Below are 27,126 nucleotides of genomic sequence, written 5' to 3'. Positions count from 1 at the left end.
AAGTAGATGGAAAAGTTGTATCATGGAAGAAAGAGCAGTCTCTGGTTGAATATTTTGAAAGGATCTAAGGAAATTTTGCTAGTCACAGGGTGAGATCTCCTCATGAAGAAAGCACTTAAATCACGGCAGAGCATCACTGGATTTGGCCACAGTGAGTAGTCAGCACTATCATCAGTTTTCTAGTTTATGAAAAGCATAAAAGATCATTTAAGGACCATCAGGGGATACGGTCATGGTTCTACACCTGATGCCAGAGTATGGCAAACAGGTGCGTGACTGTCGGCCCATGGAGCAGTGATCTATAGCTGGAGCATCTTGTAAAAAAACACCAAAGTGTTGTTTTGTTTGTTTTGACATTTATAAGCTTAGTTCCACTGCTCTGGTGTGTGTGTGAGATCCTGTTTCTGAGGTTAGAGTGCTAACCTGATAGAAGGGTTCTGGTTATTTCTCAACGACCTTTACACATCCAAGAGAATTTTGTACATGGATAAATCACAAAGGAGTTGGTTCCAACAAATGAGAGCAAGAAAAATGGATCACGGTGATGCTTTAATTCACAATGCTCTTCTCAGTCATTAATTTCAGCTTGGACTGCTTCATCTGGCAAAGCCTTGCAGATGTGAAAGTGCTTGCAGGGTTCAGTGCAAATACTCGAGGCAGTGTTGGCCATAGACTGAAACAGTATTGTTTTAATGGTCTTGTGGATTTGTTTCATAAAAGCAGCTGTGTGCTTCCTGAGGATTGGCCTCATGAATCTAAAGTTTCACAAAATATGACAACTGTTCAATTGCACAGACAGGAATAACTTTATAAGTTTATTTCTATTTTATTAAAATCAATGTATACAGCTTCAGAAAGCTATTGGTATTTGCTTTGTTAAAATGTTTCAAATATTAATAGCAGCTTCAAATTGTTGTCAGGCCCTAAGGCCCAGCAAGTAATATGCTTTGATGTGTTTGTCTTCCGGCAGCTGAAGAGAGAACTCGATTTGAAATGAAAAGAATTAGTTTACTTGGTATTTTCTTTCCAAATGTGATTTTTTCCCCTCCTCTCTGTGGTTAAAATTACATTTTATTTGTACCGTTTTAGAATTTATCTCCCCAAGGAAAATGGAGACATCTTGCTTACTTTGACCTGGTTCTGTGCCCTAGGTATCTTGCTGTGCACTTTGGCACATGGAGGCCCCAGTGTTACGGATCTTCCTATCTGTAAGCGTGCAAGCAATCCCGTTGAGGTCATTGTGTGCCGTTAAGGTCAGTAGGATTATTTGGTTTATTTCAGATGAAACTCATAGATGTTTGCAGGATTGCCGTCATAATAAGATTTTTTATCTTTTAGTGCAAAGGGAGCATTTACACTTCATGTATTCCAAAATATATCTCTAAGTATCATCTTTTTTTCAAACAAAACACAGCAGTTATCAAGGCCTGATTCCCAGCTGGGGAGAAAAACAAACAAACAAACAAACAAACAAAACAAAACCAAAAAAAAACTTGCAGAAACTGAAGCTGCTGCAATGATCTACAGGAACATTGAGTTTCCCTACATTTATGACACCGCTGTTTTGCTCACACGTTCATTTGTAGTGGCAGCTAACACAACTATCTGCAGTGCACAAGCAGCTCTTGGCCCCAAAGCAACACTTTTATCCCTCACCTACACAAATAGACTTTGAAATTCTGAAAACCCAGCAACAAAAACAGATCTTGTACCACAAGGCACTGCTAGCAAGGAAGGACATTTGTTTTGATGCAGGTACCTTCAATAGGGTGCTGGACCAAGGCCCCAGGGTACTCCAGCCCTTTCTGCTGCCAGCACCAGGCCTGCCCCATGAAGGCTCTGGAGTGGAGGGGAGAGCATTTTTTCTGTGTAAATGGATAAAACAATTCATGCCTCCACGGTCTGCCCTGGAGTGGCTTCATTTTTGTAATCTAAAGCTTTTCTCAGGTTCATGAGGTATTGCAATGTTTGGAGAGAGATTTCAAGCAGGCCCAGGGCCAGGAGCAGTAGCTGAGCCCTGAAAGCACCGCTTGTAGAAGGGGAACTTCCAACTGGCTGGGGGAGGCTGCAGGTAGCACAGCCACAGCCTGGTCAAATAATAAAACCAGGGCTCTATTTCCACCTCTGTCACCTGCTAGCTGTGCTGGATCTTAAGCTGCTTTGTCTTATTTAGCCTGCAAACGCTACGAGGCACTGTTCATCCCAGCATACCTGCACACTGCCACGTCTCACAGGGATCGGCCTTGGCCAGTACCAACAAGCTAGCACCTCGCTTACTCTGATCTGGGGCCTCCCCAGCCTTTTGAAGAAAGGTATTTAGCACTGAGGTGCCATGACAGCTTTCACGTGCAACCAGATGGAAATGAGCCTAAATTTGGATTGCACGAGCAGGAAGGGTGTGTGTATTTTACATTCTTTTCATAGCAGCGCTACAGACCAGTGGTTGGCTGGTGTGAGCCACAAAACGTTGCTCTGAACACCACGGGACACCAAATGTGCTGTGGAAAGCTGTGGATGAGTCAAAGAGCCTGAGAGACCCTTGTCCACCTGCCTGGGCTGCTGCAGTAAGTGGGGAAGGGCACACACACCTGACGTCCATCGCACGCTCCTGCTACGACCCCAGGACATTCATGACTGAAGGGGGCATTTAACATCTTGCAAGCCTGCGAACGCTACCTACCTGGTATCTCACACCACGTCCTCCTGTGAGATCCTGTCTTACAAGCGAGGCAATGTTTCTAACCAGATGGCAATATTTACAGTTTCCCCCTCTGACATTAAAAGATACTGCAGCACCACATAGGTGAATTATTTAGAATGGCAACTGCTGCACAGTTTGTGTTACATACAGATAACTAACCCTGCCAAAAAAGTACCTGCAATGTCATCCCAACAGAGTGACTATCAAGACCTAGGGGGCTGAGTCTTGATAGAGAGACAAGTAGAGATGTCTAAAATAGGAATCGCCTACCCGACTAGAGACAGTGGAGAAGGAGATTTCTCCACCTGAGCTGAGTCACGCAGGCTCCCTTTCCAGACAGCAAAGACAAAAAAAGCGCTTTGAAGGGAGGACAACACCTCTGCCCTGCTTTCAAGGCCTAGAGTAGCAAGCTTCTACATAGGCACTGATGGCGCCGATGCCTGCCTGCCTTCACTGAACCCGAACATGCTTGAAACTGTTCACGGAAGAGACTGGCAATCCCACAAATCCTTTAGCATCTTTGCTCTGTCCCTAATTCCAAAATGTTCCATCCCTAATTAATTCTAATTCCAAAACATAGTTTAGCTATATGTTGATGTGTCATGTTTAATCAGGGTAACGTTTACAGGCTGATAGCTCTTATTTAGATTGCTTTCATCTCTTCCTTTCATTGGCATTTTCCAATTTCTTACTGCCGATTCTGTCTTGGGGAAGAGGCCAATGTATATACCTTTAAAAAAAACAGATCCCAAGTGGATTAGAAAGTGACACATGGTAGACACCGTGGCTTAACAGGTTGAGGCAGTCCCTGTGGGAGCCAAGCTGCCTGGCACCGTGCTGCCAAAAAATGGAACATGACATGAACAATGTTTACCATTGATTGTGAACTTACACAGTCAATGGTAAACAAGGCTGAGACAATCTGAAAACCTGTGCTGAAGAAACTAGGAAGTAAGGCAGTTTATACATAATCGTGGTGACTAGGTATGAAAAAAAACAGCAGCCCGCCAAGGTGAAGCCCCCTGGGGTCCATCAGGTTGACACAATGCAGCAGCACACCGCTACACCAGTGGCAGCTTGTGAGCCACAATCCAAAACCACGTAAGGTTGGTTCTGGCGCAATCTCAAAAGCAGTGAAGCTCCATGCTTTTGGTACTGGGGCTAGCCTGTCTTACACCTGGCTCAGGTACCTTGCCATGACCCTTCTTGATCTCCAAGGCTTTATTTAACCTGGCTGAAACGACAGTGAAGATGTGTAAGAGAACCTTCCTCCCTGCCTGCTCGTTAGCAAGCAGGACTCACTTCTTCAGCCAAACCAGCCCCTTCATTGTAGGAATCCAGCACAAAAAATTACAGATCTCTCGAAGTCAAACTCCACAGTGGGCACCAGCTGTTTGCCACACAGTAGTTCCACACAAATGAGAAACAGCTATTTTTCAAAAGTTTAATAGCCTGATACGAGGTCACGACCTGTAGCATGCTAGGTACTCCAGGTGAAGGGCTGAGATACTATTAATGCCAGACTGGGAAGTCACTTTGCAATATGGATGGTCATTTATTTATTGTTTTATCACGACACATAAAATGCTATGGCTGCAATATCAAAAAATGGTGTCTCTTATAAAATACCAGTATTATTAATGCAGTGGTAAGATACTGTTAGCATTTACAGAGAGGTGTATAATAATTCCATCGTCTTGCCTAATGGTTTGCTCCTGCGACAAAGCACTCTGGCAAGGAGACAATGGATGGAATGCAGAGGCCTATTTATTATCATGGTTTTTCATCCTTGATTACTGAATGGCCTATAACGATACCAGTAATCGGTGCTGCATCTAATCCTTTTGGATATGGTAGACAGGTCCTTTGCTTTTACAGTATGTGTCAGAAGAAAAAAAGAGAAGCATCTGAAAATAAAGAGACAGCATTTCCTTACAAAATGAGATGAAAAAATAAACAATATAAATGGAACATTCAAGTGTTTTCTTTTCATATTTAAAGCTCTTATTTCAATATACTGTATTTAAACATTCTTAAATAATCACTCTGTACCTTTGATTTTCTGTTTCATCTTTGGAAACAAATAGAGTAATCTCACTATAAATGTGTGCAAATAGAAAATATATAAATATATTTGAGGCCCATGTCATAAAAAGGTGGTCTCAGAATTGTCACTTTTACAATTGTCATATGGGGTCCCTTTCATTTTGTCCTGGAAGTTATTTGAGCTCTGTTCTTTTAAGCCTTTGAAGTCCTCATGCAAAGAAGAGCCAAGCACACACATACTGTCCTGTGTTTCATTTTGTAAACTACTTGATGACACCTGTAAAACAGTTCCAAAGCGACTGAACAGCGGAGTTGATGTGATCCACTTCAACAAACTGAAGTCTGTTTGATCGACTGCTGGACTCCATGGGAAAGTTGCTCCCACAGACAGTGAATCCATCTCTGAAGTGCCATGAGTAACTTCATGAAATCCCACGGACGTTTCCTGACTACTTGCTTCTGAGGGGAGTTTGTTCTCACCGTAAAGCAGAGCACCCTGGGGAGAGGCTGCCACAAACCGATCTGTTGTATATTCTGCCTTTGTGTGCTCTTGGAAAAGCGACTCATCTTTTGGAGATGTTGGCAAAGGTGTGTTTTGGTTATAAACCTTACAACAATCACTGGCATTTGAGACAAGGTTTGGTGAGAAGCTGTTTGCAAAGGGTTGCATCTGATGTACTGATTCCTTTTTGACATTCAACTTGGTCAGGAGCTGGGTGCGAATCTCTGGGGGAAGTTTACTCAACTGGCGTCCAAGCTGAAGCTGCGTTGGGAATAGTGTTCCCTGAAGCGTTCTATACAGAAATCTGCAAGAGGAGAACATGAACATGAAAAGAACTGAAATATGGGAAGTACCTGAGGTATTATTAAGAGAAAATATCAAAGAAAAAAGTACAACATGGGAAAATAAGAGTTTTATGTGCCTTTCTTAAGTTTGTCACAAAAAAGATTACATATGAAGAGCTCTGAATGCTGTGCTAATATTTGGATTAATAACAAGCAGTATATATAAAAAAAAAGGTCTTTCATCTTTCCTAATGTGGACTCAAAGGCAATGGGGATCAGTCTGCAGGGCAGGCCTCCTACATCTGCAAGTAGGCAAATAAGTCCACAACATACTATCAGGATTTCTGTATTATGCATGTTATCGGAGGACTGGAAGCATCATTAAAAACCTCACAGGGTAGCAAATCTCTGCATGGCCAGGAGTTTCAACCAACGGTCTACAATTATCCCACTCCTGTGGTCTACAGTCAGGAGCTGTGGTCCATTCCTGTGGTCAGGAGCACAGAAGATGTTAGACAACCTGACTTCACGTAACGACCCACTGAACAAAATTGAATTGGCTGGTAAGACAAAAAGAAAGAAAGGAAGAGGAAAAAGAAATCTTTCTTGTCCTCCCAATCATATGTATGAAGTGCTTTCACATATGAGAGAAGACACAATACCTGGGCAGCAATGCAACAACTGGTGATATAATGCAAGTGAAATAAAACATCGGGTCTCCCATCAGCCTTTCCATAGTCCAGTAGGGATTGGATGGAGGATGGCATACTGGGCAGGAAGCATTGTAAACCAGAGCCACAAAGAAAAATAAAAGGATGCTGAAGATGCAAGATGACCAGTGGAGAGAAGTCTAGAACAAAAACAACAAACAACAAAAAAAATAAAACACAAAGGAACAATGATTCTTTATTTTCGAGAACATGATTCTCAATTAATAGTTATTAATTTCTGGAGCCAAATCCATGCATAGCAAAGAATTTAGAGCTATATATTTTCAAAAATTCTTATTATATACACAACACTACAAAGCAATTCGTAAGTCACTGTTTAAAATCTTTTTCATGTTCACTTACAGCACTTGATAAAAATAGAGTCTGCTGAGGGAACAAAATGAACATCTTGTGTTTTTGAAGAATGGCATTAAGAAAAGAATTACAATATGCTAGCAAGTTTCTGTGTGGACTGTGGGTACCTTACCCAAGTTTTGGTTTCAATAGCCAAATGTAGTATAATGGTGAAAAGAGCTATTGTGGTGATGGGAGTTCCCCAGGAGAAAATATCCACCTCAGAATCATAGTAAGTCTGCAAAGAAGGAGACAGAATTTAGCCCAACCTATGTTTCCAGTTCTCCTCAAAATGTTAAAAATAGAATATCTTAAACCAAACACTTACAAAATAGGGAATGAAGAAGCAAACCAGGCTTTGATACATAGCATCAATCATGTTCATCCAAAACATGTGTGGTTGATACTCCTGTGGCAACAAAAAAAATACCAAAAAGAAAATCAGCCTCAGTAAGATGCCGTTTGCCGGGTTAGGTATTTTCAGGGAAACATTCCAATGGACACTTTTAAGGGCTTGTGCGAATATCCTCAACACTTTGCCAATTAGTTAAGTACCTTCAGGGATGAAATATGAGGAGTCTATCTGCAAGTCACTCCATTCAGGAGAGAAACTTCTCCTTTATTTTTGTTCCTTATCAGAAGGTGTAATCCGACTCTGACACTCCTAACACACACTCAGATCAGGAAACGTTTATGAAGATGCCCAAGTTTATGCACAATAGTTAGACCACTGATTTCAGGAGTTCTCTGAGGTGTAAGCACATGACTAAATGGGTTTTATATCATATGCACGTGAGCACAGAGTATATATTTGCAAGAGAGAAAACAGAATATGCACCATTACTTAGAAAGGAAGATCTACAATGATTTTTGTGATAATTCATGCAGGAATTTATGCTATGTTATAAATACGAATGTAAAAACGAATTAGATACATATATCTGTGTGCATAAAAGTGCTTGCTAAAAAACAAAATTAACACTTTGAGTTAAAGCACTATACAATTGTAGTGGTGTGGATGATCATAAAAAAAGACCCGGGTGTAAGGAAAAATAGTTTGTAAATGGCAAAATATGTATGTATTTATTTTGGGATATAGGCCTCATCTCCAACCACTGAGCTCCTCAGGGATCTTTTCCTCTTTGAATACTATCATTGCAGCCTAAAAATGAGAATTGAAAGATGCTTAGAAAGAATTATGGTGTTCTTGGGTCCACTGAAATCACATGTGGTTAAGCACTGGAACAGGTTGCTCAGAGTGACAGTAGAATTCCATTCTTGGAGATATTTATAACCTGACTAGGTAAAGCCCTGAGCAACCTCACCTAGCATTGAAGTTAGGTTTGCGTTGAGCAGGGGGCTGGACAAGATGGCCTTCAGGAGTCCTTTCCAAACTAAATTATTCTGTAATTCTGCAGGTATTGAATTGGTGATTTCTTTTTGAAAGACATCCTACCTCAAGCAGGACTTTTGTCAAGTTTTTAAATGCCTTCTTAGTAACTATTCAGAGAAAGCACTGACCAGATTTCAAACAAACTTAGAATGGTCCTCGGTTTGCCTATGAGAAATAATTGCACTCTGAACACGGGAGATTCGTCTCTTCAGTTTGCCAGCTGAAGACAGACAGACGTAACTTCCCCACAGGCTTAAGCTGTGACAAGATTTCTTATAACAAGACAGTGCCTGTCATTAGATGTGTAGTGTACCAAAGGCAGGTGTACAGTGAGAGGCAAAACAGTCACTGTATCCCTTCAGAGGGCACAATGCCAGGTACTTTTAAGAAAGGCTTCTGCCTTGGAAGCGATGCCTAGATATGGATAGTTTTACCAAGCAGAAATATTTTCCCAAAGTAAAATGCAGCTGTAATTACCAGAAGTGGTTTTGCTTCAATCCCTCCTTCAATTCCTTCTGTCTTCTTTGCACAATTTAAGCAGATGGGACAAGGTGTTTTCAACAAAAGCTTTCTGAATCTGTCATCTGCTGATGACTACTTCCCTCCGAGTCTATCAACCTGTGTGCTTACTCCTAAAGCCATCTTTGTCTTCTGCCTATTTGTAAAGGACTGGGGCCTGAAGTTTTGAGTAAGTATAGTGAGGTAGTTCTGTGAAAATCTTTATTAGTGTATAAGGTACAATCTACTTTAGTAGCTATTTGTGAGTCTAGACCAGGAGGTAGGTGTTCAGCTCAGGCTGAGCTAAAGTGTACAGTTTCCAGCTTGCTACATATTTCAAAATATAGCTGGTCTTTTTGTTGTTATTTCAAGTGTACTTTTGTCACCTAGATACTTTGACTAAGATGAGCAATATCCAGACATAGTAATAGTGGCTTCTCGGACCTTTTTGTCAGTCATCTGCCCTTTAGGAGCCAGGTTGGTTTCCAGTTGAAATTGAAAGGATCTAGGAAAAAAAAATATTACAAAAAGCAGAAGTTTTTACCTCCATGTTCTGGCCGCTTTTATAAAGCTGAGGTACAGCTATTAACATTTCAGCTGGCACATCCTTATCCAGCACACCAGTAATCAGTTGTGGAAGGGAAGAGAAAAATAAATTAAAGAAGATGAGATACCACTGGTCAACCATCGATGAGCCAGAGAAACCACAATAGAACTGGTACCAGAAGAGAAGGGCCACGAACATCTGAAAGAGAACCAGCAGTGCTGTAAATACGATAGGAGAAACAGGATCATCATCTCATTGTGTGCTGATACCATTAAGCTTCTGGTTCTGCAAGGATTCATCTGTGAACTCTAAATGAATGAATTTTCTAATGAAAACTAGTCTTGAATTTGCTGTTCCTCATGCACATACCACTTAGCTAAGCCACAGTTTGGCAAACCTTGAAGTCTTTCTGCTGCTGGAACCTCAGATCTCATGAGTCAGTGCTGGCTTCACACAAAATTAACTTTTTGCTCAAGTGAAACTCTGATAGAATTTAGTTAACCATAAAAAGCTCTCCCAACCATTGTTGACCTCTAGGTGAGTACTGATCCCATAGCACTTACATTACTGTTGTAATAATAAACATTTCCATAATAATACCTCCTGCTGGTTTGAGATTTTTGGGAGGATCAGCTAGTCTTCAAAAGGTAAATGCAGCATTTTTCCAAGACCAACGTGAAGCAAGACCATCCAGAAGCAAGGAATGTGAAACAATAGGGTCTAATATAGTTGTCTCAACTATTCTGATCTTTGTGCTTTGAAATTCAGAAAATGAGCAGCTCTGTGAGCTATGATGGAGTAACTGCATCAGCCAACAAGGGAAGACAGACCCTTGTAATCTATCTGGACTTCTTTAAGGCCTCTGACATGGTCCCACGTGACATCCTGATCTCTAAACTGGAGAGAGATGGAATTGAAGGGTGGACTATTCAGTTGGCAAGGACTTGACTAATGGCTGCAGACAGAGGTTTCCAGTCAACGGCTTTATGTCCAGGTGGAGGCCAGTGATGAGTGGTGTCCCTCAGGGGTCTGTTTGGGACTGGTGCTGTTTAATATCATTATCAATGACATAGACAGTGCGATGTCACTAATGGAGCGCACCCTCAGCAAGTCTGCAGACAACACCAAGCTGAGTGGTGCAGTTGATACAACAGAAGGAAGGGAAGCTATCCAAAAGGACCTGGACAAGCTTGAGAAGTAGGCCCACGTGAACCAAATGAACTCATTTTTTCCACAATCTCTGCCTCATGAGAGGTTTTCAGGGCTTGGGAGAGGTGCTGATCTCACCTGTGAGGGGGACACTTGAGGCCTAGAAAAAGGTGGGCTGGGAAGGAAATAAACTCCCAGGCTTGGTCCTCCTAAAACTTCAATTTTAGTTAGTCTTTGTAAAGTGTTTAACCCTACATAGAAGGCAAGCAGAAAAACCTTGGCAACTGTCCCTCAGGGGTTTTCCTCATTTTAACCATGAAGAAGGGAAATGACATGACCTCTCCTTTAATTTCCTCTTCTTTTAATATATTGTTCTCAACAACTTTCAACCATCTGGAATATGTTAACCCTTCATTATCTTCAGGCCTACAGAGGAAAATGTATATCTGTTCTATCTGAACCATAACATTTGGGTGAAATTCAAACATGGGAGAAAAACAGCTATGGACTGCTTAGCCAGTGAAAACTGTTGTAAAGAGAATAAGCATATCTTGTACAGGGAAATTGCCACAGAATAAGAGGCTTAGTCGTGCTGTACATGAATGAATATCTATGTGTATATAGAGAGATGTACAGTATGTGTATGTTCAGGTGATGTTTGCATACTACATTGAAGTAGCTTGTATATCAGTAGCAACACACCTCACAATCTGTGAGCCCATATTATAGACTAGCCTATTAAAAGTTATATGGTCACATTTTCTTAAGGATCACTTCTAAAAGTGCTGCGTATATTTCAGGAAAAATACCTTCCTTTGCCCAAAACAAGTCTGAGTTACCAGAGCTTGCTGTTTTCCAAACAGTTGGCTGGAAGATGGCAATTTCATTTCACAACTGAACAGACTTTGAAATTTATTTCCTTTCCACACCCAAAGGACAATAAAACTTCCCGAGTCTTTTCACAAATTGGAATTGCAATAAATGCATGGATTTAGATACCTTTCTCTTGCTCATTTGAAATAAACAAAATCCTGCTATTCATGGACCAAAGATATTTTCCTCTCTAGAGCCTTGCTAAAATTAACCTGTCTTGGAAGCAGTTTGGCTTTGACAAAAATGGGTAGTTTGATGAAAATACAGTCAGCTGAAAATTTTCATACCGTCTCTAATATGGGTTTTAGCAGTGCTGGCAAAGAAAGCTGTACAAATAACATTTAAATAACCAGGCTTAAATCAATTTTTTTTTTGCCTGTGAAATTTTATTTTGGATTAAATAAGAGTTTAATTTGATCTCAAACGTAGCATGTCCTCATTTGTGTGCATTACCCTACTGAGAAACAGTCAAAACAAATTAAATTTAATGAAATTTTTGATATAAAGATTATATTAGATTTTAGATAAAAAAGGTTTCTTTTTTTTTCCCCAAGATGAGATTCTGTTAGGGATTTGGCCCAAACTGGAATACCTCAGTGAAAAAAATATATGTCAAAAGACGTCCAGTGCTCTCTTGCAGACATAATGTATAAAGGAGAACAAGTAATATATGCTTATGTCCTAGAAGTTTGTTTATATGAAATCCCTTTGTATCAACTCAGATATTTCCAGTCAAGCTATGTTTCAGTTTATATTTTATCTGTATTTTTATTATCTCTACCAGGCCAAACATCTTGGATAAGCCATCTGAGTTTCCAAATGGCTTTTGTAGCAATTTGGAGTTTAAACTTTGAGTTAGGCTCTACTGGAGAATGGAAAATTTCATAATACGAGCAAATGGGAAAAACAACACGAGTAAGTAGAAAACTCGCAGAACATTTGCAGTGTAGCTGTCTTGATCTCTATGGAGAATCATCCAGAACTTTCACTTTGCAGAAGGATCAGGTGCTCCCATCTTTCATTTTGGAATATTCCTTCCTTAAGGGCAGGCACTGTGTCAGACATACTCACGTCTATATGCTGGATATCCCACTACAGTTTTAGAGTCAGTAGGAACAAGTATTGCTCAGAAAGCTCTGAGAGCTGTCAAGGCAGAGCCAACACAAAGACATATTCTGCAGTTATATTCTAGCCTTGAGGCAGCAGCTTCTGAAAATGTTGTACTAAAAATGGCATGAGAAATAATACTTGTAATCAAGGGAAGTTGTACCAAAGGAAATGGAAGATTTTACAAGGGCTGAACAAAAATGTAGGTATATAAACAACAGCTCTGGCTGCTGATTGCTGGAATGTCTTACGTGTATTACTTCATTATTATTATTTTATTTATTTTAACCTAAGATGGCTCTGAAAACACTTTTTGGAAGTTGATGAGATTCAATATTGTCAAACCAAAGGGTATCTTGGAAACATAGAGCACTGGGGGTGGGAGTACAGATGTTCAGTATCAGGCCTTAATACTCAGGCATTTGAACACCAGCATGTATTTCACCACTGTGTTTCAATAGGTGGATCTCCACTCACTGCAACATTATTTAAATCTGCGTGCTATTCCATACTCAGGCAGAAATTCAAACTTTCCAAGTCCCTGATTTTGTGTCTGGAAGGGTGCTTGCATGCAGTTCCTGATCAGACCACAAAATGTATTTTATCATACTTCCGTTAACACAAAGCTAGTTTATTAATGCTTATTCCTCTAGCATTTCCTATGACATTCAAAATTTGTAGCAAATAATGGTCTTTTCCTGATAAGAAACCTACCTTCAGATTGAGATCAAAAAGATTAGTCAGGCCAAGAGGAATTTGTATAATAAAGTTACCATTGATTAAAAAATTGAGGACTAGATGGAATTTGGAATGCAACTTTTACAAAACTGAGAATTACATTTGTTCTTAGTAAGATTTGGATACTGAGGATGAAATCCACTCTCCCACTCATGGTTCACACATTACCCTCTGGAGCAAGCAGAGGTCTGAGAGCTCTGGCTCTCTTTTTTTTCCTGCTTCTTCATATCCCTTGCTCCCCGGGTGATTTGTAGGTGTTGAAAGTGAGCAGATCTGTGTGCCAGGCAGTGACTCCCACGCAGCTGACGGAATTTTTTGGTTGTCTTGTTAGGCAGTTTTCAATCAATCACGTTTATACTCCAAGATCAATGCAAAGGGACTTTGTTAGAGCCAAGGAGGTGAGCTGCTACTGGCTCAGTGCCCGGTACTGGACTAACTCCTGTTGAATACACCAGAGACGAAAGGCAGACCCATAGTCTGTTCTTTACCTCTGTGTGCTTCCTTTCTAATGAATTCTTTGGGTTAGTTGGGAATAAGATAAATCAATAAAAAACATCTTCCAAATCTTGGCATCTGAGACACACAGATGACTCAAATTATCACAAGTCACTAGGGAAAATGTACAGTGATTCATAAGCAATTACAAGATAGGGTCAGGAAGAGAGAACACACCCAACTGCTACTTTGGACCAGTGCTGGATGGCCTTGGCATTAAAGACTCCTGTGTGTGGCTAGCTAAAATCTGCAAAACTGCTCTATAAAGAAACTTTTCTTAAGCAGTGCTTGTTATTTCTGTTACCTAATTTGCACATTCAGCAGCACACTGTAGCTGTTATGGAGTGGGTCTCGTATTTTTGCAAATGGCAGCCAGCTGTCTTTCAACTCTGCAAGTTTCTTTGCAGCTTATTTATAAACTGTTTGAAGGCTGACCTAATGCTCACTTAGCACAGAATAAACCCTGGAAACATGTGGTGCCACAAAGCTGCCAAGTTAAACACTTACTGCATTTTTGTAGAAGAAATACAGCACCATGTTGGCAAGTCGGGAATAACACCAGTGGCCATGAACAAGCAAGAGCTTCTCCAAATGCCGGAACCTTGGGATTGCAAAGTCGCTTGCCATCACCGCCTTTAATGAGAGAAGAGTTGGAACCGTTATTGTAAAGCACCACTTTCAACCCCGACAGTGTATCTAGTCATCTTCTCTACTCATACAGACAATGGGAATTGTGGTGATGAGGCATCAAATTCACTACAGTGCATGTGAAATGCAGCTATGGCCTTGAAATACCCATAAGCAAACCCCGTGGCTTTGCAGAACATGCCTGGAGACCTGGTCCTTGCACAGAGGAGATTATGGTGTACACTCCAGGTGGTGACAGGCAGCATGAAAGTGAGAGGTGGGAGAATGGCTAGCAATTAGTTGCATGAGCATGAAGACTCAGGGTAGTAACACATGTGAAGATCTTGGTGTCTGTAATGTCTTTTTCTGTAAAACCAAAGGGTTACTTACAGGGCAAAATGAACTTCAAGAGAATAAAATAAGAAATAAACAGTTAAGAGCTTGCATCATAATCACTGGACTTTAAAAGACAAAACAATAAAAATACTATTTTTAAATAAAATTTGCAATCCTGGCTTATAATATTGACTCAAATGTCCTGAGATATCAGTATTTTGAGGGATTTTTTAAATTGCAGGCTAAAACCACCTATGAAAAATCATGCTAGATCAGACTCCTCTGGGGCTGTGCAGCCTGCCAAACACATTGACAAAATGAGTCACCCACTTTCTCTCTGCTTCTGACTGACTAATATTCAAGGCACTGTACATCTAGATGAGACAGTCTTGTAAATAATGGTTATCACAGCTGTTTCACGGTTTTCCATATCCCTAGGATCACATTAAGATTTCATGTAATACTACTTTACATTTCAATTTTATTTTTTACATCAACACTCTTCTCAAAGTTCAGCAGAAGCATGAGGAAAGGTGAAAATCTCCAGAGGGCCAAAGTCTTCCTCATACTCTGCAGGGTATATTTTGGCAGTGGTTTTCAACAAAAGACTTCTTTCCATTTAATTCTTACTAATCCCCTTTCTTGTTAAATCATCAAAAGGGCTCAGTTTTATCAAGCAAGTGCTTTTAGAAGCTATTAAACTCTACAGTATGCAGGAGAAACAGTATGCAGAAGAAAGTATACATACAGTGTAATTTAAGCAGTAGATTTATACAAGCACTGGGACATTTTTTTAATATTTTGACCCATGCTGGGATTTCTCAGGTACCGAGATACAGTTGTTATAACCTCACTGTACACAACAGTCTGATTTGTCTTGCAGAAAAGTCACTCTTCACTGTTTGAGAGCAAAGCTGTGCCACACCTGTTTCCTTGTCCTCCACCCTATCCCAGCCTATTCCAGCGCTAACGCTTCTTTCCTGTTGTGTTTCTAGCATATTACTTCACAACGCATTGTGAGAAGTGTCAGGGTTTTTTTTTTTTTTTTAAATTCCATTTTGATTAGAGTGAGGAATATGGAAAGACATTATCCAATTACATTTGCATGCTTATTTCACCTCAAAATATCCTTTTCATTTTCACATTTTTTCTTCCAGCTTTTTCACAGGAAAACATGATTCATACTCCACATGCTTCCATAGAATGTGGAAAGAAAATAAATCAGGCAGTATTGCTGTTTTAGACATCCAAATCCTCAATGCCTTTTGAGTATCTGCATGTGTAAGATTCTGACAGTTGTTTATAGTAAAAAGGCCTGCAAAGTTCTTAGGACCTTGGAGCAAAGGAAGGGATCTGCAAATATTTTCCACCCTATTGAACTTTCATTTAAAAAAAAAAAGATAGTTTAATGGGTTAATGAGCAAACAGCTTTCAGATTTAAATACATGCAAAAACCAGGGGCATTTGAGGACTAGTTATTTTAAGTGCATGAGCTGTGTTGAAAGTAGCATAATGGGGAGAGGAGTTAAAAAAATGCCACGAGCATTACCTATGTCTGCATTAGGCAAAAAAGAGTGATCTGAATTAATATATAGGTGATAAGCACTGGTAAGTTGATAAGAGATGCTAAGACCCAAGGAGCTAGCGGCAGACCTTTTTTAAATTGATGGCTTGGAGGAGACCCCACAGTCTCCTCTGGGTTCTGTGGATCTTAGCCATGCTTACAAGAGTGATACTGCAGAAGCTATGCAAAGCTCTCGGGGCTTTGTTACATAGCAGTGAACGTACGTGGCATTAGCTTAATCCAAGACTTGCTTTTCTCCTGCCCTCTCCATCCACCAAAGTCAGAACCATAGGGCATATGGCTGGGATGCCATATGCACAATGAATGTCTGAATATTTTTGTGGTAGCTTCTTCAAGTCTAAGTTACAGCTGCTACCAAGTCTGGATAAGCATTTTTAATGGATTTTAAGCCTGAAATTTTTCTGTTCGAATAGCACTGATGGACATCCACTTGCACCGGAGATGACTTTGACCAAACCCACTCAACAATTAAACAGGAAGTAGAAAAAATGTAATAGCTCAACTGGGTCGGGTTGAAGCATATCTTCCCTAGTATTCATCTTCCAACAAGGGCCAAGAGATGATGCCTTTGGAAGAGCATATGAATAGGAAAAACATCTGACTTTTCTCCAGGGTACTGTCCTAGCTTCTGGTGATTTGCATGTCAGAAAATGCACAAAGTTGCCATCCAATTTCATGGCTCAGTGAGATTGTTATTTCATCAGTCTGTGTTTTTAACCCAGTTAAGTTACAGTATTCATGAAACTCCATGGAATAAAAATCTATCACCACCTTGTGCACAGTGTGAAGGAGGCCCTTCCTCCCTTTCGAACTAAACATCCACCCAGCATTGCAAAAAACACAATGTGGGTCAGAGAACCACCCACTGGTAACTAAGTTAAGGAGTATGCTCATCTGCTCAGGTTCTCAGGATGGAAACGCTTCCCATCTTGCCTGAAGAACTCTTTGTCATATACTGAGCTACTGTTTTCTCATGTAATTTGTCTGCACCCAGACTAAATACAAGGTAGGCTGTGGAAATGATGTATCTTCCTCATTCTCTGGGTCTTATTGCCACTTCTGGTTCTAGCACTGCAACTGAGCTGCATTAGCATTAGAAGGCATAGGCACTAGGTAATACAGTAGCTAAATATATCCTATAAATATACATACTCTCTTTTGGGGATGAGAGAAGTGCCTCTTATACAGTGGCAAATACAATAACAGGCTGAACACATCCAAAAAACTGCAGGGGAAGTCCCTTTACCTTAATGTTCTCTGTGGCAGGAAATGGGGCGAAAACCAAAACTTGGAATGGTGCTTTTGGGAGCAGTGGTTCTGCAAAGAGCTGCAATTTTCTCTTTCTTCACTGTTCTGCTGTCTGAATAGGGCTAAGTGAACAAGATGCGTGGGTGTTTGGACTAAGAGATACCACCACACCATGCAAATAAGCTGCTTCAGCTGAATGGGCTTGTGCAGCTATTCAGTGTCAGTCTACCAAGCAATGCAAGAGAGGAAGATAAAGCCAGAATAAGGTGAACCTTTTTTCCTGTCTAAATAATACATGGAAAAGCTTTTTTCCTCCTTGAAACCAGTATTTAATAAATGATTTCTCTAAATATATTGCTTAGAATGATCTGATAAGTTGAATTTTCTGAGATGGTTACATGTGTAAGCTCAGCACAGCTCTGAGAACAAATAAAAGCTCAAACTCCAGCTGAAAGCATTCTTATGGAGCACAACTGGCACTCCTCAGTATAACTTGCAGCTGCTCATTTATTTGTGCTGGCTATCCACAGACAGCGTCATCGAGCTAGCACATGGGAAGTGCCTATTTCACCCTTTCATGGGAGTGGTTTTCAGTGAATGGGCAACGTTACCTGCATGCCTTCTTGACCAGAGATCCCCACGCCAACATCCGCAACTTGGATCATACTGACATCATTAGCACCATCACCTAAAAATGAGAAGATACAGTTTTGTTTGTCATTACTGGACCAGGAAAAGTTGGAAACAGCAAAGGAAAAGAAAACTAGCTATTACTGAGTTTTGGCTGGGTATAGTAAGGGAGATGAGGTAGGAAAGGATCCATCTTTCGAACATAAGTTTCAAAGCTTGGCAAAGCTACCGATACGTTCTGATCTTTGTAGACTCTTTTATCATGGCAAGCAAAAGTACACCAAACACCTCTCTTTTTAGTAAGACCTAAAATGTCAGGCCTGAACTATACAAACACTAAAACACTCCAAGCAAGCGCTTCCTAACACTCTTGCTTCCTGACAGCTATCTGCCTGCTGTTAGGTATGATTAAGAATGAAACGTGCAAGGATGCCAAAAGCCAATGAGGATGCCTACATACTCAACAATGCAATAAATAAAGTTAAAAAAATAAAGCAATAAAAAAATGTAAGCAATAAAAAAAGTTAAAAAGCAAAAGAAGTTAAAAAGCAAAAGTGAATTCTTGACTTGGGTTGACCAGTCTGAGATCTCTAATACTTCACCACAGGTAGATTTATCTACAGTGGTTGCACGGTCACCATTTCTTGCTCTCTTTCTAGTCATGATACTGCAAGCGACAGGAGATAAAACTGATGTTTTTGTGACTGTGCAAAACAACCCAAGTTAGCTCATGTTGGTTAAAAGTGAAATGGGACTACTCAGTTTTTAAGCCAGAGCAGGAGCTTAAATTTAACCCACATGTTTGTGTTGCTCAGAATGAAAACAAAGCTGCCCAGTCTCCACTATTGTTTTTAAGTTTTCTGGATAATTCAAGTTAACCAGTTAGATATTTTGACCATGTATGCAAATGATTATTTCCATGGTCAGTCAGCCAAAGACATTAATTAAGTGCGAGGAAGGCACAGTTGAGTTGATGTAATTTAGTAGGCGTGAGAATTATTAAAATCAGCACACATTTGGTGCTGTGGATGTCACAGGAGTCTGGCAATTATTATATGTACTTAGGATTTCTGATGGGTAGGTCCAACCCACGTGTGTTGCTGTTATGATTGACCAAGATATCTAGGTGAAAGCTAGGGTGTTTTGTGACAATGTATGTTACAATTGTATCTTCTAGCGTAACGTGACCCTAAACTTGAGACAGGGAAAGAAAAGCTGGTTGACATGTCACATATAAATCATATGTAAAAATCATGGAAACATGAAAAATGCTCTAAGATTTAAACCAGGGTGTCTGACAAAATCTGACCTCTGCCAATTACAATTAGCAGGGATGCAGTGTAAGAGCTGGCATGATGCCCGTCATAAATTCATTCTTTATACAGAGATGGCCAATTCATGCCTACGCTGTATGATGTACTTGTGATGAAAAATGCAGAACCTTGAGCTTAATCATGACTGGATGAAACAACAGTGAGCACACTTTTGTTCTGTGTAGTACAGTACTGCAAAATGGTGTTCTGCACAGTATCAGCTAACCCAATTCTTCACAGCAGTGTTTGGACATGCTAAAACCTCATAGCATCCCTAGATCACCAGTATCTAACTTCTGTAGGAAGAAATCCCAAATACTACTCCAGAGTTTTATATTGTTTTTGAATAAACGTGTTGGAATGGCCTGACACATTTTCAGACATAACTAGAAGGTGAGTTGTACAGCAGCTGGAAGGATTGTGTTGCAAGTCAAAATCCAAGATTATCAAGGCACAATAAACACCAATGCAGGCATGTTTAAGATGAGATACTTACCTATCGCCAAGGTCATTGCTTTGAGTTTGTCTCTGACTAGTTTCACTACCATGCTCTTTTGGAGTGGGGTAGAGCGACAACACAGTACTGAACGGCATCGCTTGGCTAGTGCAAGAAATTTATCTTCTAGAGTAGGTTCCAGGGCATAAGCTAGAGTCCTTCCATCAATCACTAGGCCCAAGCTGGAAAGCACAGAGGAAGAGGGTGGATAGAGAGGGGTGAACCCAATAGTCATGTTTCCAGTAGCTTCGTCTATTGTGTTGTTTGAAAATTTAGACTCTACGCATTGCAGACACTGCTCCAGCAAGACAGCACATGTCTCCTGAAAAAAAATTCAAAATAAATATGCTTGAGAGAAAAGAACATGTATTCAAACATCTGTGTTTGCTGTATATTTAAGCATAAGGAATATGGAGAATGTGTAATATTTGCTGCACTGTGAAAGTTTTAATCTCTAATACTCTTTTTCTCTATTAGCTCTTAACACAATTTTGGCCTAAGATATGACAGCAATGAAGACAAGAAAAGCTTAAAAGCTCACTCTTCTTTAACATGCATTATTGTATGCTAAACTAATTTCTTTTAGCTCCTTCTCAGAATAACAGTGTCGGGGAATGATATAATCAGTATCAGTACCAAGTTAAGCATGGTGATGAGCACCATGTATACGCCTACAACTCATATCAAGTAGTTAAGCATTGTTAAAGGCCAATTAAAGGTTATTTAAGCTGAATTCTCTGTCCTAGACATACTCAACTAAGAGATGTTATTGAGAATATATGAACATTTAAAATGAAATGCTACTGGTTGTACAGCAAAGTATGACAAAAAACGAAAGATCACGGAAAGTCAGTTTACCAGTTCAGTTGATACACTCAAGAACGGAAAATGCTGTTATCTTTTCTTCCTTTTCGAAAGGAATTGGAGTTGGATATTGCTGGCCTACCTCTCCTCTGCTGATCTGAAGTCCAATTTTATCACCCCATTAAAGGACTATAGCACTATCGGTCTGGTTCCTTGTATGTTAGACCATATCAGTAAACTGTGACTGTCTGGTTGCGACAAGTTGAGCACAGGAAAGATCAGTAATTCAGAAGAATTAGAAAAGGTCCGTTAGGAAGCAAGTCATTAATGTAGATGTGGTTTTCTGACTCAGAGTGCTAGCACTGAAATTTAAGCACTGCTTCTATCTCCAGAGAATAAAACACCCGAGAAAACATGAGTGACTGAGTTATCTAAATATTACATTTCAGTGGTATAAAATAAAGCAGGAATTTTCAATTCATTTTTTTTCTTCCTCAACAAGCAGTTAGTAACAGGCTGCTTTTGGTGCCAATAAGTAAAACTAGGGATGTTTCCAGAATGCATAACAAAGGCAGGCATTTATGTTGTTATGGCATGTTTTCATTCATGGTAGATCCCAATACACACAGTTAAACGTCTTCAGTAAGTTTATGATACATGACACTACAACTTAGAAATAGAATTCACTGAAAAGTATTCAAAGACATGTCCTACCTGAAAATTACGGTTGAAGCAGGAAAAGAAGAAAAAAAAGAGGGAAAGGAAAAAAAGCCATCAAACTTTTAATTTTACAAGTTGAAAATAAAGCAAAGCTAGTTCACAAATAGACTTCAGTATAGTACTGGATCTGCTTACTGGTGACTCAGCATTCAGAGTGATGATTTCCTCATCATGATCTAGTAGCTTGCAGGCATACGCAATATTAACAGCTGTTTCTTGCTTGTCTCCAGTAAGAACCCAAATCTGCAACCCAGCTTTGCGCAAGTTTGCAATGGTTTCTGGAACACCGTCCTGTAAATGGTCTTCAATGCCAGTTGCACCTAAACAGACAGAAAAAGCAAATTATTCCATGTTAAATAAGCACTTAGAGTTCACCTCAAATTGTAAGTTTGGATTTTTCAAAAAAAAAACCAACAGTCACTTACATTGGGAAACAGCTACACTAAACTAACAATGGCTGCAAGACTGCACAGGCAGCTTTTTAGAGGCATCCGGAAGGAGCAAAAAGCAGCTAGGGTAAACATTTGCATCAACAGCCAACAGCAAATCCAGAATTCAAAACTTCAAAAGCAACCTGATGCCACTTGCACCATCAGTGGTTCACAAGGCTGATGTGTCTTTACTTATTGTTTCTCTGCTCTGTATCTTTGCCATTTCTTCTGAATGGTGCTAGAAAAGATTCCGATTCTAGGAGATAGCTTTTTTCTAAAGGGTCTTGACTGCCTTTCCTCAGCTAAAAGAGGCCTGGTCATTAGAGATTTCTCCCTTTCAAAGAGGAATGACAGCAGAACTGCAGCTTGGCAACTGCACATTGGGCTTTAGACATAAACCTCTTCCTGCCTTGTTGCTGCTTTTTGTTCTTTCAGAAAGACACTGGTTGCCCAACAAGATGTAGTAGAGAATAAATTATAAATTTGTTGGCCATGATGTGGAAGTAAAACGTGGCTTTTTCATGCTTTCAGTGTATCTTCCTACTTGCTTATAATAAACTGAGTATCTTTCCTATGCTTTCATAAATCCATTTTCAAATAATATAGCTAAAGCAGCTGAGGACCAAATTCAGCATCATCACCGATATGTCAGTGCTCCACTGAGCTTCAGAGCGGTGTCAATGCAAGGACATGTAAGCCCTCACTACTAGAGAACGTGGAGATGACAAACATGCAAATTACCTTGAACAACAGGAAAAGGAAAGTAAACTTCTGTCAGCTATTTATTATTGCTGTGGCTGTTGTTTGAACAAAAGCATTGTAGCAGTAGAAATCCTCCCAAAGTCTGAGCACCAGTCATGTAGATGAAAACACATTCTTAGTGCAATGTGATGAAAGCTTTTATTATCTAAACAGTGCACAAAGGAAAAGACATTCCTTTACCAGACTCACTTTTTTATTCCCAGAACCGAAGCTTAACTGACCACTGCAAGACCCAAACCACATTATGAGGCTCCTGGGTAACCATTCCTGGCTGAACAGGTAGTTTACTTCTGGCTAGAGCTCACTTACTAATCTCACAGTTCAATTTCAGCATTTTTTTACTGAGCCAACAGGGACAAACATGGTGGGATTTTCCCAATTAATGTGGTCAGAACTAGTCAACTCATGGATCCCTTTAAGTCAGAGAGAAGCCTTGCTTCTAATCCCGGAGCAGGTATCTAAGTCAGATCAAATGAACTGCACTTTCTATTTTTTTCTCTCTCCTCTGGTTATACAGGGAGCCTGAGAGATCTAGAGTAGACACATCAGAAGTTGGTTGAGGTGGATCTCGCCTCCCAGAGACAGGCATGCTGGCAAATACCGAAGGTTGTTAGTTCCATCAGTGTTATGACTGTCCCAGTTCCCTTGCCAGAAAAAGCAGTTGGATGTTTGGAGTAATAGTGGATATATATATACAATTCAGAATCTCAGTGCTTTCTACATCTCAGCTGAGCAGAGAAATGGGATGACTTTGTCCTCGGAATACATTTTGCATACACTGATCTTATCTACGTCATTACAAAGTACCGCAATTCCCTTCCACAGAGCACACAGGCCCCGAGAACACGTGCTAAACTTGATGTATATGAGAGTTGATGCCTCTCACAACTGCAGTTTATGAGCTTTGCTTTACGAGCATCTCTGGTGCCCCTGGAGTCATGGAACTCTCTGACATGGTAAAGTGGCACTAAGCCAAAGAAATTCTGCAGACGGGTTTCGGCCAAGTCATCCTCCTACTTAGAGCAGCAGTTCCCATTTATGATATTGTGTCAAATGCATCTCTTGTTTAACTCCGCTCATTTCACTAGTGATAAAATGATTGCAGGAGCAAGGAAAACGGGATATGTCTGCTACATTAATTATAATCCCATTCCTTTGTGGTGCTGCACATGACAGCTACAACGAAGTCCAAAAGAAGCTAATTTCTGTACTGTCACAAAGCATTTAAAGGAAAGAATGGATTTCACAGCCAAGCTTTCAGAATTTTTAACACATTTTAACTTCATGTCCAGCTCTCATTTCATTACCTAGCAGATGCAGATTCTTCTCTATCTGCAGTGCTGACTGAAACAGGAGTTCTTCACGATTTTCCATAGAAGATTCTGCTTCCAAATGACTTTTTAACCAGCAGGCATACTCCTCTTTGCTGAGAACCTGTTTAAAAGAGTATGTGAGGGCACAGGCAAAGTGATGCAGATGTATTCATACTTTACTGAATAAAATGAAAAAGAAAGCTATAAATCAAGAACAATAAATTAATAAATGTCTTCAGTAATCTTTGTCAAGACTCTCCTTAAAAGTGAACTAAGATCCTGCATTTACTTACTCTTTTTGCAATGCACAGGGTCCGCAGCCCATCCACAGCATACAGATTAAGGTAATTCTGGGTTTTGGTTTGGATTTTTTTTTGATGTTTACCCCGAGGGTCACCTAGATATGAATAAAAGGTGATTGAAAAATAACAGCAGTTGAATGGCCTCAGAGAATAGAAATGTGTCTACAGTACTTACTGTACCACCACTTTAAAACTGATACTTTTAAAGAGCTGTTGATATCTCCTGGAAAACTTTCAAGTCAAACATTCCATTTAGAAAAAAATCCTATCTTTTTGTTCTATCTTTTCTTTCCTCTCTCTTCAAATGTCATTGTGAATTTGTGTTAGAAAGACTGTCTTTTTCTTACTCCTTAAGTATTTGTTTGTCCTGAATACTTTGAGAAATCATGATAATCTTCACAGCAACCAATAATGTCAGAAAGAGAAGTATGATTTCAAATAGAGTATTAGCAAAGGCTTCCGTACATATCGTTATGTGCAGAAAACTGATACTTTTTAAAATAGCACTTAGTTTTCCTCACAGGTTAATATCTCAAAAGAAAGAGAAACGGTGCTCTGTTTTGTATATCTAAGGATATGAAGGTACTAGTACTACTGTTAGTACTGTATGGATACTACACTACTTACTGGTCTGAGTCAATGCAAGAAGTTCTGGGTGTGACTTTGATTTCATTCAAAACACAATTTACATTTTTGCAGACCTCACAGCTAGTTCTACCTTGAGTGCATCAGCACAACTTCCACTCAGTTTTTTCCCCCCTTAAAGCCATGTGTAAGAGTTCAGAATTGGGACTGAGCCTCTGTTCCTTTTCTCCCTTTAGAAGGGATTGTTTCAATGTGCTCGCACTGTGATCAAAAAAGATTAATGAATATGATGGTAACACATTTTGTTCCATCTCATTACCTGAAATGAGGTCTTCAAAAGTTAAAAACAGGTGATATGTATCTTTTTTATCATCTAAGATCAAGACAGGTTCATGTACAATGTACTGTCATAGCGACCTTCAGTAATACAAATTGCAGTGTTACTGCTAAAGGAAACTGGTAAGTTTTTAGATTGAAACCATTGATGGGAATGACTGGTACCTTGAGGCAAGTTTCCTATTCTCTGATGTCATCCATTTTTTTAAAAAAAATGTCTGCATGTTTTTTGGCTTTGTAGAATCATCTCAGGATTATAATTTTGTAATTGGAGCTGTTTCTTAATGCACTAGTCGTGTCACTGGTATTTGTACTGTAGCCAGTCACTGAGTCAGGTGAGCACTACTCATCACCAAAGTCTGAGCGCTTGCAGAGACCTAATACAGATGATCTGAGCTGACCACTGGATGTGCTTATCTCTCTGAACTGACCAAACTGAGGACCTATGGTCACTATGCTTTACCATAAGCAGTTAATGTAGCTATCTAAATTAGATGATGTGAATATCCTGTTGTTTATACTTTTCAGTGCCCATGTTCTCAGCGTGCAGTCATACTCAACTTGATCTTGCTATACGTGACCATGTGTACATATATATGTCTATCTATACACATCAACACTTTCTTATTTATACAGCAGCACAGTGTCTAATTGGGCATTTGGAGGCTTCAGTACATTTAGAAGTACTGTGTTCAGAGGGACCTTGACAGGCCAGAGAGCTGGTTGGAGAGGAACCTCATAAAGTTCAACAAGGGCAAACGCAGGGTTCTGCACCTAGGGAGGAATAACCCCAAGCACCGGTACAGACTGGGGTCTGGCCTGCTGGAGAGCAGCTCTGCACAGAGGGACCTGGGAGTCCTGGTGGACAGCAGGTGAACCATGAGCCAGCAATGGGCCCCTGTGGCCAAGAAGGGCAATGGTGTCCTGGGCTGCACTCAGAATAGTGTTGCCAGCAGGTCAAGGGAGGTGATCCTGCTCCTCTACTCAGCCCTGGTGAGGCCACACCTGGAGCATCGTGTCCAGTTCTGGGCTCCCCAGTACAACAGGGACATGGAGCTACTGGAGAGAGTCCAGAGGACAGCTGTGAAGGTGACTGGGGGACTGGAGCATCTGTCCTAGGAGGAGAAGCTGAGAGAGCTGGGACTGTTTAGCTTGGAGAAGAGAAGACTGAGGGGAGACCTCACCAATATGTATAAATGTCTGAAGGGAGGGTGTCAAGAGGATGGAGCCGGTCTCTTTTCAGTTGTGCCCAACAACATGATAAGAGACAACGGGCAGAAACTGAAGCACAGGAGGTTCCGGCTGAATATGAGAGGGCACTTCTTTACTGTGAGGGTGACAGAGCACTGGCACAGGTTGCCCAGGGAGGTTGTGGGGTCTCCTTCTCTGGAGATATTCAAAAACCCGCCTGGATGTGATCCTGCACAATGTGCTCTAGGTGATTCTGCTTGAACGAGATGATCTCAAGAGGTCCCTTCCCACCTCAACCATCCTGTGATTTCTGATTCTGATAATTGTAGGAAGGAAGGGGTTGGGTGTTTGGAATCCCAATATTCTTTTTTTTTTTTCCTGTTACCTCAACCATGTGTCAGCATATTTCACTCTCTGTATAGCTATTTTGTCACCTTTAAAGACTGTTCCATCTTCTCCAGGTCTGCAAAGCTAGGAGTGCACACACCCAGCTGTTCCTAAAGGACTCCAGAAGGATTGGGGTATTGCATGCATTCCTCATCTCTAATTAAAGTCACGTGGCAAATACTGGTAGGAATATCCTGGTAGGCCTGTCTATCTATCTATTAATGCTACCTATGCTATTATACAGATTTTCTCAGATGGATAGTGCAGATGTTTTACTCTGGAAGAGCATTCCTATGAATATTACTTGAAATTGGAAAGGCCTTTCTTACACTGTAGCTTATGGCTCCAACATACACACCACAGGTTCCTGCAGAAGCTATTTAAGCAGCTCACAAACAGATTCGTCTACAACATACAGCAGAAATATACAGATACTGAACTGGCAACCTAAAAGTTTGATTTAGCTTCTTTTCTATCTGTGCATAATAGTCTTTTTGGCATATGCGAGTTGGCTGTACAATAAATTATTTTTTTTTTCTGGGAGAAGTACTGCAGCACATCTTCTTGGAGGCTTCTTGTATGACTGAATCAGCCTTTTTTTCACTTTAAAAGAATAAAGTAGGCAAGCACTGTTCCTAATTTATTGTGATACATCACTATTCT

At 40.2% G+C, this 27,126-nt stretch overlaps 1 protein-coding gene across 2 annotated transcripts in view; it reads right to left on the bottom strand.

Moving 5' to 3' along the window:
- Window positions 1–4,233: 4,233 nt before the first annotated feature.
- Window positions 4,234–27,126, bottom strand: part of ATP10A (ATPase phospholipid transporting 10A (putative)) — a 113,097-nt gene continuing 90,204 nt past the window's right edge. The window contains exons 11-21 of one of the 2 annotated variants that reach the window (XM_035558132.2): window positions 23,956–24,059; window positions 23,657–23,783; window positions 21,292–21,476; window positions 19,633–19,954; window positions 17,805–17,881; window positions 13,905–14,030; window positions 9,033–9,233; window positions 6,926–7,006; window positions 6,731–6,835; window positions 6,196–6,383; window positions 4,234–5,553 (exon numbers count right to left, since the gene is read on the bottom strand). In XM_035558132.2, the coding sequence (XP_035414025.1) occupies window positions 4,848–5,553; window positions 6,196–6,383; window positions 6,731–6,835; window positions 6,926–7,006; window positions 9,033–9,233; window positions 13,905–14,030; window positions 17,805–17,881; window positions 19,633–19,954; window positions 21,292–21,476; window positions 23,657–23,783; window positions 23,956–24,059 (2,222 nt within the window). In that variant the 3' untranslated portion in view covers window positions 4,234–4,847. The remainder of the gene's footprint in view (window positions 5,554–6,195; window positions 6,384–6,730; window positions 6,836–6,925; window positions 7,007–9,032; window positions 9,234–13,904; window positions 14,031–17,804; window positions 17,882–19,632; window positions 19,955–21,291; window positions 21,477–23,656; window positions 23,784–23,955; window positions 24,060–27,126) is intronic. The other variant, XM_050708055.1, reaches the window with a different exon arrangement.

This window comes from Cygnus atratus, chromosome 1 (genome assembly GCF_013377495.2).
Source record: "Cygnus atratus isolate AKBS03 ecotype Queensland, Australia chromosome 1, CAtr_DNAZoo_HiC_assembly, whole genome shotgun sequence".
Lineage (NCBI taxonomy): Eukaryota > Metazoa > Chordata > Aves > Anseriformes > Anatidae > Cygnus > Cygnus atratus.
The sequence above is the reverse complement of the archived record's forward strand: the minus strand, read 5'-3'. Positions and strand labels throughout refer to the sequence as shown.